Genomic DNA, 20689 nt, shown 5'->3' with positions numbered 1-20689 from the left:
GGCTGCTTTCTGCAGTGAAGACAGGACCAAGACCAGGACCAAGACCAAGACCAGAACCAGGACCAGGACCAGGACCAGGAGCAAGAACAGGAATAGGACCAGGACCAGGAGCAAGAACAGGAATAGGACCAGGACCAGGACCAAGACCAGGACCAGGATCAGGACCAAGACCAGAACCAAGACCAGGACCAGGACCAGGAGCAAGAACAGGAATAGGACCAGGACCAGGACTAGGACCAAGACCAGGACCAGGAGAAAGAACAGGAATAGGACCAGGAGCAGGACCAGGACCAGGAGCAAGAACAGGAATAGGACCAGGACCAGGTCTAAGACCAGGACCAGGAGCAAGAACATGAATAGGACCAGGACCAAGAACAGGACCAGGACCAAGACCAAGACTAGGAATAGGACCAGGATCAGGATCATCATTATCATCATGTTCATCATCACAATCACCATCATTACCACTATCATCAGAATCTTTTTGTTAATAAATAAACGTAAGGTGATAAATCACTATACAAATGCAGACCATTTATTAACATAAATATGACATTGCATATTTGTTTATTATTAAATGTGTTTCAGAGAATTTAAATTAAGTTATTCTATTTAAAATGCTCTGCAGAAAACACTTGGCTGTCCAATCACAGCAGCAGGTCTGTCACAGGTCAAAGGTCAGCAAAGTTTCATTTGTATGATAATATTGTGTCGGTGACATCATCAAACCAAACAGCTCGGTGATTATTGATCTTTTATTGATCACATGTTCACATCGGATTCTGTTCAAACAGCCGAGAAAAAAAACTAACATTTTCTATTCCTGACCAATCAGCTGTTTTAACTGAACACACACACACACACACACACACACACACACACACACACACACACACACACACACACACACACACACACACACACACACACACAGCTGTAAAAAAATAAATCAAACTTTATCTAAAAATCTTTACACGAAAAAACTTGAAAACAAAAACATATGAAGTCCAAAAAAATTATAAACAGGAAGAGTTTACTGATAAACAGGAAGTGTGTGAGCGTTCCTTTACATTCGACAGGTGTCGTGAAATGCCTCCAGGGTCCTAAAGTCCCTCCATGTTGGAGGAAGTCCGTCCTGTAGGAAACGACCACAACGTTGACACGAAGACTGGAAGAGCTTAATGTAGCTACGGAGCCAGGTCTGCAGACAGACAGGTGAGAGACAGACAGGTCAGCAGACAGGCAGGTGACAGACAGACAGACAGACAGGTGACAGACAGACAGGTAGGTAAGAGACAGACAGGGTAGAGACAGACAGGTTAGCAGACAGACGGGTGAGAGACAGACAGGTAGGTAAGAGACAGACAGGGGAGAGACAGACAGGTCAACAGACAGACAGACAGGTGATCAGGTGTCTCACCATGAAGGACCGGACCACAACGTCAGGCATCTGAGGCAGCTGGTAGTGCAGCAGGGCGGTGGTGGCGTGGTCCGTTACCTAGCAACAACATAACCAATCAGAGGGCTGTACACTCAGCACAGGTGAGCATTTCAAGATAGGACAGGTGAGTCTTACCTTCTGGAACACCTGGTACTGGGACTTGGTCCAAATGTCCAGCTGAGGAGGACAGACCAACAGGTTACCAGGGATACAGTCGACTAGATGGCAGTGGTTGCCTGTCAGGTGAGTTCTCACCTTTCCGTCCTCATTGTAAACATTCTCGTTGAATCCTCGAACTATGGTTCTGTCGATGAACAGCGAGCGCATCACAACGATCGCCTTCAAAACCTTCCCCAGGGTCACCTGACAGGGAGACAGGTGAGACAGACAAGTGAGACAGACACCTGGTTACCAGGTGTGAGCATACCTGTACAGTCTGGATCAGAGTGTACCAGCAGGACGGCCGACGTCCCGTTGGGTCGGAACAGCTCGATGGTCATATCAGGAAACATCCTGCCGATCCGAGAGATGACATCATCCACGTACCTGTACACACAGGTATGCAGCATCACTGAGAGAGGCGGGGCTACAGTATCACAACATCACTACTGCCTTATTATGTAGATTATGTAGTACACACACACACCTGTCTAATACTGCAGTAGTAGACAGGTGTGTGTGTGTGTGTGTCTGTACTACTATAGGTGTGTGTGTGTGTGTGTGTGTGTGTGTGTGTGTGTGTGTGTGTGTAGTACTACTGCAGTAGTCGTGTTGAGTAGTACTCACTGAGGAGGCAGCACCAGAGTACTGGGTTGGACTTTAGGTCGTCTCTTGGCTGAAGCTCCCATCTGATTGGCTGATCGTTTGAGTGACTGCTGATTCAACAAACTGGAGGCCAGACCAGCGTGATACTGCAACTACACACACACAGTAAGCAGGTTTACAGCAGAGTACATTCACCTCCAGAACCCCCCCCCCCCCATGTTAGCATGTTACCTTGTTAGACCACTTGTAGGCCTGCAGTAGCTGTGAGTACAGAGGAGTTTTATCCTGAACGGGATCCAGACTCAGCAGGCCGCTGTTATGGAGCGGATGAGACTCAGAGGGACGACCGACCAGACCGCTGAGACGCTCCAACTCACTGAGAAGGAGACAGGTGGAGAGAGACACGGGGAAAGAGAAAAGACAGGTGGAGAGAGAAAAGACAGGTGGAGAGAGAAAAGACAGGTGCGGAGACAGACAGGTGCAGAGAGACAGACAGGTTTGAGGTTCCAAACTGGCATTTTAGTCACATGATGCGCAAAAAGAACACCTGGCAGGTAAACTTGAAACTGATGATGTCATAGTGATCATAAAATTCTGATCAATAACAAATAAAGCTAATGAACTAAAACCTATCTACGGCAGCCTGGAGGGACGTAAACAAATGTCAAACCAAATCCTATCCACAATTCAGTCAAGTCGCATTTAGGAGCCTCATTATCTTCAGCCAGGACAGATTTTTGTCAATAAGAAGTCTCCTTCTTCTACAGGATGTCCCGCTCAGTTCGGCATGTCATTATTTCATTTAGAGTTTCAGCCTCTGTTTTTTTTTTTATGTCATCTGAATGTGGTCTGGTGTGGTAACAAGTTGTTGTGTAATGAGTGTAAAATCAGTAGAAATGTGATTGTTGTCTGGTGGGGGACTCACTTCAGGTCTCTGTTGACTGCCTGCAGGTTGTCCTGGAATTCGGCTATGAACTGCTTCTCTCGGCCCTCCAGGGTCTCCCGGTTCTTCATGCCATCCTTCAGGGACTCGAACACGCGGCTCACACTGGAGCGCAGCGCCTGAATGCCGCTGATGGCGTGAGAGAAGGCGTCCAGGTTCACCCCGACGTTCACCACGTCCGCCATCTTCTCCGCTTCTATTTTTTTCTGCTGGGGCTGGCGCGCAGAGATGACGTCACTGAGCGGGAGGCGTGTGGAGCGCTTTTTCACCATATTTAAATTCACAGAGACCAGAGTCACTGCAGGACGACTGCGGTCACAAACCTCTGAGCTGATGATGTTGTTGTTTATTTATTCAGTTTATTGATGTGTTTTCTGTTTTAAATTTCATTTTAAAGATGTAAGATTTTTAAAAACATTGTTGAAGAAGGTCCTCAAAACTGCAGTACCACCGAAGAGCAACAGGGGGCCTCCACAGAATCCTATTTAAAAAGCATCAATTCCTCTCCTGAAATACAGAGCCGGTCTTTATGGTGTCATTATCTGAGCTCAGGGTTCTGGTTCTGGTTCTGGTCCTCCAGCAGAACATCGGGATGGTTAAAAAAGAAAGATATATATTTCCAACAATCTCATTCTTTTACACAAACTGATTAGGAAACTACATTTTTAATTTTAAATTAAAGCGACCCAGCGGTCCTTTGGAACCCAGTTTGAGAAGGAGGAGGGTTTGTGTCAGAGAGTCAGCTGAGTTTCAGACTTCAGAACAAACGAAGCTCTGAGAGAGAAGGAGGAGGAGGAAGAAGGGGAGGAGGAAGAAGGGGGGGAGGAGGATGAAAAGGAGGGGACAAGAAGGAGGATTAAAAAGAGGACAAACAGAAGGAGGAGTCCTGAGGAAGAGGAGGATTAAACAGAAGAGGCAGAGGAAGACAAAAGTAGAATCAGAGAGATCAGGAGGACAAATGTTTTATTGTGTCATTAATCAGCTTATCAAAGAATCAACGTGAGGACGGACCGAGAGACAAACAGGTGAGTCACTGAGAGACGGACAAGTGGACAGAATAACATGAACAGGTGGTTTAAAGGTGTCTCTGTCTTTGTTCTGTGGACATTTTCTGTCCAAACTTTAGTCCTCTGCAGCAGAACAGTGAACTGTCCCTTTAACTTGTTTAAAACAAACATATTCTGGGTTCTCCGTCAGATCAGACGGAGGTTCAGTGGATCAGACGGGGGTTCAGTGGATCAGACGGAGGTTCAGACGTCAGAGCAGCAACATCTTAATAAAGAGTGGACAAGTCTGTCCTCAGTTTCCCACTTTAATCATCACAAACAAACAGAGCGGAGGACAACTGTTATTGTCTGACATTATTTCTCTGGAGGACACCTGGTTCACATGACGACACCTCACACAGCTCACTGGAACTACGTACTGTTACTGGGGTACCGGACCCCGGATCAGAACCAGATCCATCAATCAGTTTTTACACCAACTGTCAGAAAAACGATCCTAATGGTGGCTCAGATGTTTCTGAGGGTTCTGGTGGTCCTGTGGTCCCTCTCATCCCTCCGGTCCTTCTGGTCCTTCAGTCCCTTTCGGTTCTGGTCCCTCTGGTACTTCAGTACTTCAGTCCCGTTTGGTTCTGGTCGTTCGGTACTTCAGTCCCGTTTGGTTTGGTCCCTCTGGTCCTTCGGTACTTTGACCCTGTTTGGTTCTCGTCCCCTCAGGTTCTTGTCTTCCACAGCTTTCAGAGTTTCTAACTGGTTTTGTTGTTGTTTTGTTTCAGGTCTACGGAACATTTTCCTGACTGACACTGAAACCTTCAGGTGTAAACGTGCTCAGGTGACAAGCACAAGATGAGCAGCTGGTTACCGTGGTAAACAGTCATTTGAAAAAGGCCTGACGGACCTGAACCTGTAAAAATGTGGGAGCCGACCTGGAGTGAACTCCTGATGAACTTCCGGTCTATCTGACTGTCCACCATGTCCCTCCCCCTTTTGCTCACCCGTCTCCTTGTCCTCCTCGTGCTCCTGGTCCTTCTGCCGCCATCGGGCAGGTGTCAGACCAGCAGTCAGTTTGACTTGTGCCGGTCTCTGCGCAGCTCGGAGGCGGGGCCAGGGTGGGAGTTTTACGCTTGTCAGCCCCCTTCAACCAACATGAAGGAGGTGATGCAGATCAGAGTGGACCCCCCCGGGATCACCTGTGGAAACCCACCTGAGAGATTCTGCACACTGGTCAGTCTGATAGACAGAGATACACCTGAACACACACCTGAACACTCACCTGAACACACCTGAACACTCACCTGAACACACACCTGAACACTCACCTCAACATACCTGAACACTCACGTGAACACACCTGAACACTCACCTCAACACACCTGAACACACCTGAACACTCACTTCAATACACACCTGAACACACACCTGAACACACACCTGAACACACACTTGAACACTCACCTGAACACACCTGAACACTCACCTCAACACACACCTGAACACACACCTGAAAACTCACCTCAACACACACCTGAACATACACTTGAACACACACCTGAACACTCACCTGAACACACACCTGAACACTCACCTGAACACACCTGAACACTCACGTGAACACTCACCTGAACACACACCTGAACACACACCTGAAAACTCACCTCAACACACACCTGAACACTCACCTGAACACACCTGAACACTCACCTGAACACTCACCTCAACACACACCTGAACACACACCTGAAAACTCACCTCAACACTCACCTGAACACTCACCTGAACACACCTGAACACTCACTTCAACACACACCTGAACACTCACCGGAACACTCACCTGAACACACACCTGAACACACACCTGAACACACACTTGAACACTCACCTGAACACACCTGAACACTCACCTCAAAACACACCTGAACACACACCTGAAAACTCACCTCAACACTCACCTCAACACACACCTGAACACTCACCTGAACACACCTGAACACTCCTGAACACTCACCTGAACACACACCTGAGCACTCACCTGAGCACTCACCTGAACACTCACATGAACACTCACATGAACACACCTGAACACACCTGAGCACTCACCTGAACACTCACCTGAAGACACCTGAACACACCTGAACACTCAGGTGAACCAAACTGAACCCCACAGAATATCTGAGGAGACCTGAAGATGGAAGTTCAAATGTTTCCATCCAATCAAACATGTTTGAACTTTGTCATTGTGGGTTCGTTAGTGAAGGTTGAATTTAAATTTACAGCACATACTGAAGATGATTTACATTTAATAACATAAAACATAATAAAAAACAGAATGTGATCATTTATAAATCATGTAAAAGACATTTGATGTGTTTTTAATAAGATAAAAAAAAATAAGATGAGATAAAAAAGATGACCTTTTATCTGGAAATAAAATGATGCTCTCCTGTCAGTCATCATGTGACTCTTGCAGGGGTTCTGAGCCACAGGTTGGACACCACTGAACACACATGAGTCCATGAGTCGTGCTGTCAGTCTAATTGTTCCTTTGGGAAACTGAATTATTGATAAATGTAAAAGTACATGTTAATAATGGATTTAATGTCCCGCAACAAAAAACACTGAAAGTCTGAAATCAGAACCGACTGATAACATACATGAAGCACAGCACCAACATGAAAAACAGCACATACATGAAGCAGATCACATACATGAAGAACTGCACATATATGAAGCAGATCATATATATGAAGAACTGCACATATATGAAGCAGATCACATACATGAAGAACTGCACATATATGAAGCAGATCATATATATGAAGAACTGCACATATATGAAGCAGATCACATACATGAAGAACTGCACATATATGAAGCAGATCACATACATGAAGAACTGCACATATATGAAGCAGATCATATATATGAAGAACTGCACATATATGAAGCAGATCACATACATGAAGAACTGCACATATATGATGCAGATCACATACATGAAGAACTGCACATATATGAAGCAGATCACATACATGAAGAACTGTAACTCCACTTCATGTCTCCAACCACTTCTTTATCTCTGACTCTCTCAAACTGACAACCTGACCACATCAACAGACTCTGGACCTGTCCGTCACAACATTCACTCCCTCTCTCCCCCCTCTCTCCCTCCTCCTCTCTCACCCCCCTCTCTCTCCTCTCTCACTCTCTCCCTCCTCCCTCCCTCTTCTCTCCCTCCTCTCTCTCCCCATCTCTCCCTCTTCTCTCCCTCCTCCTCTCTCCCTCCTCCCTCCCTCTTCTCTCCCTCCTCTCTCTCCCTCCTCCTCTCTCCTCTCCTCTATCGCTGCAGCCAAAAGCTCTTTCTACCAAACCAGAATTCAATCCTCATTTTCCAACCCCAAAAAGCTATTCTCCATCTTCTCCATTTTCTCCAACCTCCTCCCACCTCCTCCCTCCATCCTTCCATCAAGCCACTTTGTCAACTACTTTACTAAAACGATAGATGACATACGCTCCTCATTTTATAATCCATCTTCTATACTACATGTCCATCATCTTCATCTTCATCCCCTTCACTTTCCTCTTTCACCCCCCCGTCTCCCAATCAAGTTGTTACCTTGGTACCCCCCCCCCCAACCACCTGCCCCCCCTCCCCATCCCATCTCACGTTCTCCAGTCTATTGCTCCAGACCTTCTTCCTTTTCTCTCCATCTCATCAACTCTTCTCTGTCAACGTTCTGTTTCCTGAACTCTCTGAAGGAGAGAGTGAACCCTCTCCTGAAGAAACCCCCCCTCAACCCGTCTGAAGTAAACAACTACAGACCGTCTCTCTTCTTCCCTTTCTTTACAAAACTCTGGAGCGAGCTATCTTTAACCAACTCTCCTCCTATCTCCACCATAATAACCTTCTTGACCACCAGTCTGGTTTCAACAGACCACTCAACAGAGACGGTCCTCCTTCTGTCTCTGAGCAGCTTCACACTGCTAGAGCAGCCTCTCTGTCCTCTGTCCTGATCCTTCTAGACCTTCTGCTGCATTTGACACGGTGAACCACCAGATCCTTCTTTCCTCCTTCAGGACCTCGGTGTCTCAGGCTCTGCTCTCTCCCTGTTCTCATCCTACCTCAACGACCTCACCTACCGGGGAACTTGGAGAGGATCTGTGTCTGAACCTTGTCCTCTCACTACTGGTGTCCCTCAAGGCTCCGTCCCAGGTCCCCTCCTCTTCTCTCTACACCGACTCTCTCGGCTCTGTCCTTCACTCGCATGTCTTTTCCTACCACAGCTATGCTGATGACACCCAACTGATCCTCTCTTTTCCCCGATCTGAAACACAGGTAGCAGCATGAATCTCTGCCTGTCTGACTGACATCTCTCAGTGGATGTCCTCACACCACCTGGAAATCAACCTCCACAAGACCGAACTGCTCTTCCTTCCAGAGAAAGACTCTCCCACCCTCGACCTGACTACTACCTTCAACAACTCTGTTATCCCGACCCTGACTGATAAGAACCTCAGAGACACTCGACAGTCAACTCTCTCTTACTGCCAACATCACTGCAACAACACGTTCCTGTAGATACATGCTGCACAACATCAGGAGAATACGTCCTCTTCTCACTCAGAAGGAGGTGCAGGTTCTGGTCCAGGCTCTGGTCCAGATTCTGGTCCAGGTTCTGGTCATCTCACGTCTGGACTACTGTAACTCCCTCCTGGCAGGTCTACCTATTAGTACCATCTGACCTCTGCAGCTCATCCAAAATGCAGCAGCTTGACTGGTCTTTAACCTCCTAGATTCACTCACACTACTCCGCTCCTCCTCCCCCTCCTCATCTTCCTCCTCCTCCTCCTCCTTTACCTTGAACAGTAGAACTTTAGTATCTTAAAATGGAACTTACTGATAGAACTTTGTAGTTTGGCTTTCTGGAAGAAATTGTATTTTCTTGATTCTTATTGTTCTGGTTTAAACCCTCATGGTTGAAATGAACTTATCGTAAGTCTTTGGATAAAAGAGTCAGATAAATTAAATGTAAGGTAATGTAACTGCACATACATGAAGCAGATCACATACATGAAGCACAGCTAAACTTGTTGAAACACATTGAACATATACCCTGCAGGATATAAAGCTAGTCAGCGTGTTAACGTGTTCGGTTAGTCATACAGGTGTGCTGCTCTGTAGCTGCCAACAGCTGACAGGTATGAGCTGTCACTCAGTCGTCATAGGGATTGACAGCTCAGTGAAACAACTGGAACTGTCTCACAGCAGAATGATTGAAAGATGTGTGACGTGGTCCCGCTGAGGTCGGACTGAAAGGTCGCATCATGTATGGAAAACATTTTACATGCGTGTTCAGGATCAATACTTCTGATCAGTGAACAGGAAACATTCTGAAGTAATGACACATCCACCATGTCTTCATGTTCCTGTTAGTTAGTTAGTTAGTTAGTTAGTTAGTTAGTTAGTTAGTTAGTTAGTTAGTTAGTTAGTTGTTAGTTGGTTGGTTTGTAGGTAGGTAGTCAGTGTAATGTGGGTCAATAGTGACCTGCAGAGTGACAGTTGGCAGCAGCAGCTGAAGTTAAAGGATAAACCTCCAACACACACTGATCAGATTAGTCCCTGTTAATCCATCACTCTGCACATGTATGTTAGTGGGACTCCGTGTTAAAGCTGCTGCTGCTGCTCAGGAGTCATGAACAGCAGGTTAGACTGATCCACCAATCAGGAGCAACGTCAATCAGACGTGTTTGAACAGGAACCGCCCCTGATTTCCAGTCAGAGAACCGGTTCTTAGTTCTATTGATCCAGTCAGAGAACCTGTTCTTAGTTCTATTGATCCAGTCTGAGAACCGGTTCTGACCCAGTCAGCAGGCTTAAATCAGCGTGTGACATCACTCTATCGGACAGGAAATTTAAATATGTTAGCGTTCATGATGACATCACAGTGAAACATGTCGGTTGGAGTGTTAACTCAGTCTCACCTGTCTGCAACACGCCAGGTGCTGACTCCACCTCCTGTCCAAAAGGAGCAGGTCAAGAGCCACACCTGGATTTGTGCCTGCAGACGTGTCCAAAGCTCCACCCCCTCCATCTGAGATGTTTGTTTGTCGTGTGTCTGCAGGAGAACCCGTACCTGTGCAGCGACGAGTGTGACGCCTCCAGCCCCGACCTGTCTCACCCTCCACAGCTGATGGGAGACAGGGAGAGGGGGGGGCTCATCACTTACTGGCAGACCATCACCTGGTCCAGGTATCCTGAGCCGCTATTGGCCAACATCACTCTGTCCTGGAACAAGAGTCTGGAGGTGGTCGATGACATCATCGTCACCTTCGAGTACGGCCGACCAACCAGCATGGTACTGGAGAAATCCACCGACAAAGGTGATTAAACAACCCGGTCCACACAGATGTTCTGATGGTCTCCCGGACTCACAGTACCGGGCCCAGTTCAGAACCTGAGGTTCCCCACCAAGCGTCAACAGAACGTTCTGCCTTAATTTATGGAGCAACTTTCATAGAACCATCTTTAATAGATCAGCACCTTTCATAGAACATCTTTAACAGAACAGCACCTTTCATAGAACCATCTTTAACAGAACAGCACTTTTCATAGAACCATTTTTAATAGATCAGCACCTTTCATAGAAACATATTTAATAGATCAGTACCTTTCATAGAACCATCTTTAACAGAACAGCACCTTTCATAGAATTATCTTCAGACCTTCAGTCTATCAGACCCACGGGACTCCTCATAGGTTTCACTAAGCGGCAATGGAGGATCTGAGGGTCTGTTGGGTTCCAGTCTGAGAACTGGATCAGGGCAATGATTTAAAAAGCAACTAAAAAATCTGAAAACCAGCCGGAGAACTGTAACGGTGTGTTTGTGTTTCAGGGGGAACGTGGCAGCCGTATCAGTACTACGCCGATGACTGTCTCGAAGCCTTTGGCATGTCGCCTAAACAGGTCTCTGATTTAGCACCGAGTAACTTAACCCGGGTAATCTGCACCGAGCAGTACTCCCGCTGGGTCGGAGCCAAGGTGAGTGGCAGAACCGACGGTCCAAGCAGAAGTTTAAACAACGTTTTGTTTACTGTTGTTGATGTGAACCCAACAGGAGGAGAAGGTTGTGGTGTTTGAGGTCCGCGCTCGGTTCGGGGTGTTCGCCGGTCCGAAGCTCATCAACATGGACGCTCTGTTCACCCGGCTGGAGACCATGAAGGGTCTCCGGGACTTCTTCACCTTCACCAACCTCCGACTGAGACTCCTACGCCCGGCGCTGGGAGGAACCTACGTCCAGAGAGACAACTTGCTCAAGTACTTCTACGCTATTTCCAACATCGACGTCCCGGCCAGGTAATGAGGCAACGACAACCTCTACCTCCTGATACCTGAGGACCTCGACCCTGATCACCTAATCACCTGACTACACCTGACACATGACTGACTCCACCCACCAACAAGCCCGGCACCAACATCCTGTCAGAGAGGAAGCCATCTGTCAGGGTGTACACCTTCTGACACCTGACCACAACAAACACACCCACAAACTGGACCACATCTGTGTTACCGTGGTAACCTCAGGTCCAGGGGTTTCAGGTTCAGGTTCACATTCACATTCACGTTCAGGTGGGGGTGTGGTCTCTCTGACAGGTGTGTGCCCGTGTGTCTCTCAGGTGTAAATGTAACCTGCATGCGTCTCAGTGTGTCCTGCGTGATGCAACGCTGCAGTGTGAATGCGACCACAACACGTCTGGACAGGACTGTCAGAGCTGCAGCCGAGGATTCAAACCCTGGAAACCAGGATCATACCTGCCCCTGCCCAAAGGCACCGCTAACATCTGTATGTACCTGCACACGCACGCACGCACGCACGCACGCACGCACGCACGCACGCACACACACACACACACACACACACACACACACACACACACACACCAGTATGAAGATTCACTGTGTTTTCATTCTTGTGTCTCTCAGGTGAAGCAACAGAAACTGCAGCCAGTAAGTACTGACCACCTGCCTGTCTGCTCACCTGTCTGTCTGATCACCTGTCTGCTCACCTGTCTGTCTGATCACCTGTCTGTCTGATCACCTGTCTGCTCACCTGTCTGTCTGACCACCTGTCTGTCTGCTCACCTGTCTGTCTGATCACCTGTCTGTCTGATCACCTGTCTGCTCACCTGTCTGTCTGATCACCTGTCTGCTCACCTGTTTGTCTGACCACCTGCCTGTCTGCTCACATGTCTGCTCACCTGTCTGTCTGACCACCTGTCTGTCTGATCACTTGTCTGCTTGACTGTCTGTCTGCTCACCTGCCAGTGTTGCATTGTGGGATAACACTTCTTCAAACATCCACATGAATCTGTGCAGCTTCATAAAATCAATCAAATTGATACAAATGAATACAAATGAATACATACATCAAACATAAAACTATTGATTAGGGTAGTTGATGTTTTCCTCCCAGGTGAGTGTTGAGGTAGCTGTATTACATCATTTCATGCACACTCTGATTGGTCAATCACATGAGGCAGTTAGTTAGAGAACAGAGAGCAACCTAGGAAGAAAGTCCATGAAACACACGGACAGATGGTGTGTTTACTTAATCTGTGTTAATCTGTCAGTCACCTCACACACACACACACACACACACACACACACACACACACACACACACACACACACACACACACACACACACACACACACACACACACACACACACACACACACACACGATGCAACAGTGACAGATGACAGTTGAACACATTGATCAGCTGATTATAGTCATGTGGCAGCAGATGAATCCTCGGACCTGGACAGAACCAGCAAACCTCCAAACAGACCTTCTGACTGAGTCTGAATGAAGAACCGGTCCTGAAGGAGGATTCGTCTGGCCGTCTGTGGATTCAGCTGCTGTTACACAAACATTAGAATCCAGTAGAGTTCTCTGCAGAGCACAGACTGTGTGGTTCTACTGTCCTCAGTGACACCAGACTAAACTAAGTCCAGAATCCCGGTATCTGCACACAGAACAGGACCAGACAGAACAGGAGCTGAAGAAGAGGAGGTTTAGTCTGGGTGGGTTTAGTCTGAGGAGGTTTAGTCTGGGTGGGTTTAGTCTGAGGAGGTTTAGTCTGAGGAGGTTTAGTTTGAGTGGATTTAGTCTGAGGAGGTTTAGTCTGAGTGGGTTTAGTCTGAGTGGGTTTAGTCTGAGGAGGTTTAGTCTGAGGAGGTTTAGTCTGAGTGGGTTTAGTCTGAGTGGGTTTAGTCTGAGGAGGTTTAGTCTGAGTGGGTTCAGTCTGAGTGGGTTTAGTCTGAGGAAGTTTAGTCTGAGGAGGTTTAGTCTGAGTGGGTTTAGTCTGAGGAGGTTTAGTCTAAGGAGGTTTAGTCTAAGGAGGAGGTTTAGTCTTAGGAAGAGGTTTATATCTAAACTGTCCCAAGAGAACCGGGGTACCGGTGCAGTAAGAATCCAATAAGAACGTTCCCAGTTTTTTGTTCTGCAGAGTTCAGTCCATTCTGTAGAGAACCGATTCACTAAAAGACACAACTCTTCTTCTCTGACAGCGGCTGGTGACTCTAACTCAGCAGCATCTGATAGACCTTCTGCCTCATCAGATGGAGTGACTGACACTACTGCTGTTACTACTACTATCGCTATTACTACTACCACTACTACTACTACCACTACTACTACCACCGCTAGTACTACCACCGCTACTACTGCTACTGCTGCTGCATCAACCGGCAGTCCTCCTATTGCTACTGATAGTACTACTATCACCACTGACGGTACTAGTATCACTACTGACAGTACTACTATCACTCCTGACAGTACTACTATCACTCCTGACAGTACTATTGCTGCTATAATCGTCAGTAGTATCCAGACTGACACAATTGCTGTTGTTGGCACTACTACTTCCACTACTGTCAGTACTACTTATGACTCTACCACAACTACAGCCAGTACTATTACTACTTTTAAGTACATGTTGACAACTGATACAAGCACAGGAAGTCCTCTTACAGTTTCAGATACAGTCATTCCTGACACTTGGAGTATTACTGATGTAGAAACAAGCACCGTGAATGGTACTACCCCTAGATCTGACAGTGACGGCAATCCGGCTTCCAGTATGTTCATACAAACTTTATTTACTGGTACTAATGATGCTGGTGAGTTTACTGGAACAGGTGCAGACTCCACCACAACATTCAATGCAGTGTTTACTGCTGTCAGTGGTGCTTTTAGTACTGCAGGTTCTGATGCATTTCCAGACTCAAGTAGTACAGCAGGGCCATCAGCAGGAACAGCTCTGGAGACTGGAGACACTCTGTCCAAATCAGCTCCCACAGAACCTGACACCACCACTCCCAGTACCACCATTAGTACCTCCAGTACCACCAGTAAAAGTCCCACTATCCCTGGCCGTAGAACTGACTTTGAGGTGTCTATTTCTGACCCAGTGACTCCACCCTCTGACACCACCTCAGAATCCACCTTCTCTGGGACTGGTAATACCAACCTGGTGACCAGTACTGTTCCACCCTCTGCTGGTGCAGAACCATCAACAGGAATCCTGCCTACAGCAACCTTCCTAGAAATAAGTCCATCCAGTGACAGGACTTCATCTGGAGATACTCCACCCACTGTGTCTGCCCCAACCAGTCAAGCTGGAAATGTTCTACCTACAGCAGGAGCTGATTCAACCTTTGTTCCTCCAGACATTCCAATAGATGTACCTTCTCCAGATGGAACAATGGGACTACCATCTCTGGATACGCCTTCTCCTGATGAAGCCCTTCTTTTTGTACCAACCCCTGTTGAACCTCCTCCTGATGTAGCTCCCCCAGATGTACCTCTTCCAGACATTCCTTCTCTTGAAGTACCTTACCCAGATGTGTCTCAAGAAGTACCATCTCCAGTTAGACCTCCTCCGGATGGAGCACTTCCTGTTGTACCATCCCGTGGTGAACTTCCTCCTGGTGTAGCTCCCACCAATGTACCTTCCTCAGGTGTACCTCTTCCTGATGTACCTCTCCCAGATGTGATTCTCCCAGATGTAACACTGGAAGCACTATCTCCGGATAGACCTCTTCCTGGGGAAGCTCCTCCTGTCGTACCATTCTCTGATGTCCCATCTGCAGAAGTGCCTCCTCCTGTTGTAGCTCTGGAAGGACCACCTCCTGATGTACCACCTCCAAATAAACCTCCTCCTGATTTATCTCTTCCTGATCTACCTTCTCCAGATGTTCCTCCAGAAGGGCCACCCTCTAGGACTCCAGACACTTTGATATACGGATCTCCCCCAGCTGTACCTCCTCCTGATGTACCTTCTCCTGATGCACCTCCTGCTGATCCACCTCCCTTTGATGTCCCTCCTCCAGAATTACTTTCCGAAGAGACATCCTCTAGAACTCTAGAAACCTTGATAGATGTACCTCCTTCTGATGTACCCTCTCCTGATGGAGCACTTCCTGAAATACCTCCTCCTGATGCTCCCCCTCTAACTCCAGATGCTCCTGTAGAGTCCTTGTTGCCTCCCGCTGAAGGAGGAGGAGGTGGTCCAGCATCAGACACCAGGTCCACCACCTTGGATCAGTCTGACCCTGCTGGTGATCTGGCCCCTATTGACTTTACCTTCCCTTATCCAGAAGATCCCAATTCAATTAAAACTGGACAAGACTCAGGATCTTATTCTGAACCTGTGCCTTCTGGGCAACTTGGAAATATTACAAATAAATCCCGTGGATCTGTTAATGCTCCTGCATCAAATTCGGGTGACCCAGGGCTGGATCCTCTTTCAGCAGGGCAAGACACAGGGGAAACAGGGAATGGTGAACCAGAATCAACTGGATCAGATTCTTCTGTGCCAGACAGTGAAAGTCTTGTTTTAGATCCTACAACCCGCCCTGGCGTAGATTCTTCAGCAGCCCCGAATGAAGGGAAGTCTTCTGAAGAGGAATCAGTTGGACTATCAGGAGGGTCAGAGTCTGAGAAAAAGACAGGCTCTAAACAAGAGAAGACAGGTACAAAAAATGACAAACTGTGATCGGTCAGATTAGATTTACTGTGAACACACACTGGTGTAAAATATATCTTTGCTAGCATTCTTGTAACTTGACAAAAAAGTATTCCCATCAAAAGGCTTACTTTTGGGGGATGGTCCAGTTGTCAGGAGGCTAAAAGCTTCAGAAACCATAATTTAGTTGGACCTTGAGAGTTTTTGGAGTTTTAGATGTTTTTAAAGTCATCGGTAAATGATGCCCTGATATAGTTTACTGACATTGATAAGGTTTTTGAGTAATATGGAAGTAAAGGTTATAACTAATTAAACTCTTCCTGTCAGGTTACAGTGTCTGCTGGTGGATTTTAGAGGTTTCTACATGTTAAATATGCAAAACTGGCAACATGCAGTGTATTCATACAAATTTAAATGTATTCTTTCTTTGTTTGAACCAAACAGTCAGTGAGGCCAATGAGGAAACAACCGACAAAACTAAAGAGGAAATAAAAGATAAAACTAAAGAAGGAGGAGGGAAGGAGAAAGAGGAAAAAGGTTACGAAAAGAGAGGTACAAATTGTAGAAACAGTTGTGGTACTGCCACCTACTGGCTAGTGGTGATAATAGCAGCGTCGTCGTAGCTGTAGCAATAGTAAGAAAAGTAATAATATATCTGATGACCCTCTCTCACTATGAGTGGTCAAGTGGTGGTGCAGTGGTGACCCCTGACCTCATGTTGCCATGGTTGCACACCTCATTCTGTGTCCAATCCAGTCCAGAAGATTCTGATTCCAGGAGGACCAAAGTTCAGTCAGCTGTCCAAAATCGCCTACGTCAACTTCCAGGGTAAGATTTACCTCTACACAACATTTCTACATGTTGTTTAAAACAGCAAACTAATGGCAAAGTAACGGCCATGTGGGAGGGCTGTTAAAACTTTAAGTTGTCCATCAATGTAGTAATTAGTAGCATTTCTTAGTATTGTTTGTTAATGTTTATTAGTAGCATTTCTTAGTATTGTTTGTTAATGTTTATTAGTATTGTTTATTAGTAGCATTTATTAGTATTTTTATTAGAAGCATTTATTAGTATTGTTTATTAGAAGCATTTATTAGTATTGTTTATTAGTAGCATTTATTAGTATTGTTTATTAGTAGCATTTATTAGTATTGTTCATTAGAAGCATTTATTAGTATTGTTTATTAGTAGCGTTTACTAGTATTGTTTATTAGTAGCTTTTATTAGTATTATTTATTACAAGTATTTATTAGTATTGTTTATTAGCAGTGTTTACTAATATTGTTTATTAGTAGCTTTTATTAGTATTGTTTATTAGTAGCATTTATTAGTATTTTTTTATTAGAAGCATTTATGAGTTTTGTTTATTAGTAGCATTTATCAGTATTGTTTATTAGAAGCATTTATTAGTATTGTTTATTAGTAGCTTTTATTAGTATTGTTTATTAGTAGCATTTATTAGTATTGTTTATTAGTAGCTTTTATTAGTATTGTTTATTAGTAGCATTTATTAGTATTGTTTATTAGTACCGTTTATTAGTATTGTTTATTAGTAGTGTTAATTAGTATTGTTTATTAGTATCTTTTATTAGTATTGTTTGTTAGTAGCATTTATTAGTATTGTTTATTAGTATTGTTTGTTAGTAGCATTTATTAGTATTGTTTGTCAGTAGCGTTTATTAGTATTGTTTATTAGTCGCATTTATTAGTATTGTTTGTCAGTAGCGTTTATTAGTATTGTTTATTAGTCATTTTTATTAGTATTGTTTACCGAACAACACCCGGCTCTAACTAGTACGACCTAAATGAACCATCACATGACTTATTGTTGTGCAGCTGTTTCTCTTCCTTTCACCACAAACGTCAACATGTTGAGTGACGTCAGACCGATTTATCGGAGTTCTCACAATCTGAGTTTTTAACCATCCTGATGACGATAAATCTTTTCCACCACATAATAAATGACTTCCTGTCAGCCTGATGTTAATACACACTATCTATTAGAGAATATAGTAGAACTCCAGATTCTAACAACTTGAGGGAAAACTTCTTGTTGATAAGAAACATTCTAATATAAATACAACTCACTGAAAGCGGTTGGAAACGTTGTAATGTTGTTTTATCCTGTAAACTACAGCTGCCCCGTTCACTTCTATGTGATGACAGCCCGGTCTGGTCCTGACCAATGTGGCGGACTTGTTGACGTATCGCAGCAAAGTGTGGAAGTTACCGTCTATGTATATATGTCTATGGTTCAGACTCCTCCCCTGGTAGCCCTGACCTCTCCCCCTTTCTGGTTCATGGTCACCAAAAAGACGTAAAGACCTGATCAGGTGACCACACGGTCATCAGGATGGTCAGACTGATGTGTGTCTCCTCCATCAGTGTGTATCTTGTTGCTTGATGTCGTCATGCTGGGCCTGTGGGTGGGGTTACAGGCAGAAGGTGGGACTTCTTTGTTAAGTGTTTGTTCTTGTTCAGATACCTGAACCCTGAAGCAGGTCCAACATCCCATAATATCTCTGTTATCATGAAGCTGGTTCAACCAATCAGCTCTGAAACCGTTCACGTTAAAGGGGGGGAGGGGTTGCAGCCAAGCTCCACGTCATCTCTTACCATGACTGACGTCGCTGTTTAGTCAGTGGGCGGTGCTTCAACAGAACCTGCTCCAGAGCAGATTAGGCCTGCAGTTTCCATGGCGACGTGAACCAGCTTCATTAAAACCCAGTTAAACCTGATGTTACCGCAGTAACAGGTCATGCCGGTCAGACGTCCAGGTGAGCTCAGGTGTGTCCTTGTGTCTCCGTCAGACTGCGACTGTAACGGTCACTCCAACCGCTGCAGCTACATCGACTTCATCAACGTGGTCACGTGTGTCAGCTGCAAACACAACACGCGAGGACAGAACTGTCAGTCTTGTCGCCTTGGTTACTATAGAAACACATCGGTGTCCCTGGAGGACGAGGACGTCTGCACAGGTACACAACACACACTGGGGAGGCTGTGGTTCAGACAGTAGAGTGGGTTGCACACTAATCAGAAGGTTGGTGGTTCAATCCCCAGCTCCTCCTGTCCACATGCCTAAGTGTCCTTGAGCAAGACACTGAACCCTAAGTATCTCCCGATGGTGAACCATCAGTGTGTGAATGTTCTCCTGATGGCAGCACCTTGCATGGTGATCTGTCTCATTAGTGTGTGAATGGAAAACCATGTTAAAGAGCTTTGAGACCAAAAGGTGATAAAACTATACAAGTACAGACCATTTACCATTCACACTCACACACACAGTAACACACAAAGACACTCAGTGTGATGATGAAGATGAAGGTGTCTGTCTAGTGTCAGTGTGATGAAGATGATGATGATGAAGGTGTCTGTCTACAGAGTGTCAGTGTGATGAAGAGGGCAGTGCGTCTCCTCACTGCTCCGACTCCGGTCTCTGTCAGTGTAAAGGCGGCACCACAGGGAGGCGCTGTGACTCATGTCTACCTGGATACACCCGGAGAGTAGGCGTGGCCGGCTGCACAGGTACACACAGGTACACACAGGTGATCAATAAGGTGACTGATAATCAATAATCACTGGTCCTGTCCATCAGAGAAGGGATGCGATGACGAGCGTCTGCTCTGTCAGAACGGAGGAACCTGTGTAGACTTGCAGCGCTGCGTCTGTCCAGACGCGTTTACAGGTAAAGTCACACCTTGATGATGTCACAGCTAGGTGGTGTGGGTGGGATTTGGAGGTCTGATGATGTCATGTGGGTGCAGGCATGTTCTGCGAGAAGAGGGTCTGTCTGAAGAAAAGCACTTGCCTTGACGACGCTGAAGGCTCCTCCTCCCCTCTGACATCACTCCTTTACCTGCTCACCCTCGGTCTGATCACCTCCACCTTCTGCTGACCCCGCCCCCTGACGCGAGTACACGCTCACCAATGACATCACACGCGGATGTTATTAAAGATGATATGAAATATAAACATTGACTGTTTGTTGTTTACTGTCCAGTGACGTCAGTCGTAAGTCATCAATGATCCTGAGGCAGCGACACGTCACAGACGAGGTCAAAGGTTAAAGGTCAAAGGAGATTTATCACTTCACTTCTCCAACTCTGTTGGGCTAAAACCTGCTGCCTTCATTACCCACAATGCACCTGCAGCTTCACCCACAGTCTGTACATAAAAGTGTTCGTAGCTTCTGGTCTGAAAAATTTGTCAGATGCGGAAATGCCTTAAAGTGTAATACCACCGAGTGCCACTAGAGGTCAGACCAGCTGTCCATTAATCAGGATTCATTAAACCTGGGTTGAACCAGCTGTAGTTGATGATACAGACATGTTTCTGATTGGTAACATGGAATAAGATAAGATGAGACTTTATTGATCCCACAGTGGGAACTTTGTTCATCACAGCAGCATAGAAACACCGTGAGGAAATAAAGTTAAGCACACAATAAGAAAAAATTACAAAATACACATGCAAACAAAATAAGATTGATAAAAATAATATTTTTA

At 45.9% G+C, this 20689-nt stretch overlaps 2 protein-coding genes across 5 annotated transcripts; one reads left to right on the top strand and one right to left on the bottom strand.

The window, feature by feature from the left end:
* Positions 1–741: 741 nt before the first annotated feature.
* On the bottom strand, positions 742–3338 carry med27 (mediator complex subunit 27). The gene is made up of 9 exons (XM_069724975.1): positions 3132–3338; positions 2438–2582; positions 2228–2358; positions 1894–1987; positions 1697–1804; positions 1577–1618; positions 1421–1498; positions 907–1201; positions 742–844 (listed from the first exon to the last, which is right to left on the bottom strand). The coding sequence occupies exons 1-8, from the start codon at positions 3332–3334 to the stop codon at positions 1067–1069; spliced, it is 936 nt and encodes a 311-aa protein (XP_069581076.1). The 5' UTR covers positions 3335–3338; the 3' UTR covers positions 742–844; positions 907–1066.
* Positions 3339–4051: 713 nt separating this feature from the next.
* Positions 4052–20121, top strand: LOC138636754 (netrin-G2-like). Of its 4 annotated transcripts, XM_069724967.1 has the most exons (13): positions 4052–4174; positions 4930–5377; positions 10273–10531; positions 11045–11190; positions 11267–11505; positions 11826–11992; positions 12133–12156; positions 16626–16733; positions 16938–17009; positions 18992–19159; positions 19566–19709; positions 19780–19869; positions 19949–20121. In XM_069724967.1, the coding sequence occupies exons 2-13, from the start codon at positions 5126–5128 to the stop codon at positions 20077–20079; spliced, it is 1800 nt and encodes a 599-aa protein (XP_069581068.1). In that variant the 5' UTR covers positions 4052–4174; positions 4930–5125; the 3' UTR covers positions 20080–20121. The 4 variants fall into 4 exon arrangements, 3 of the variants coding, with proteins under 3 accessions (XP_069581068.1, XP_069581067.1, XP_069581066.1); XM_069724966.1 differs by lacking the exons at positions 16626–16733; positions 16938–17009; XR_011312325.1 differs by lacking the exons at positions 4052–4174; positions 4930–5377; positions 10273–10531; ... (7 more) ...; positions 19780–19869; positions 19949–20121 and adding an exon at positions 16861–16878 and having other exon boundaries at positions 14257–16733.
* The last annotated feature ends 568 nt before the right edge of the window (positions 20122–20689 follow it).

This window comes from Brachyistius frenatus, unplaced genomic scaffold (genome assembly GCF_029030835.1).
Source record: "Brachyistius frenatus isolate BFR_SWC_R1_liver_20210118 unplaced genomic scaffold, ASM2903083v1 Contig_403, whole genome shotgun sequence".
Lineage (NCBI taxonomy): Eukaryota > Metazoa > Chordata > Actinopteri > Embiotocidae > Brachyistius > Brachyistius frenatus.
Note: the sequence above shows the minus strand (reverse complement) of the source record. Positions and strands in the feature narration are given on the sequence as shown.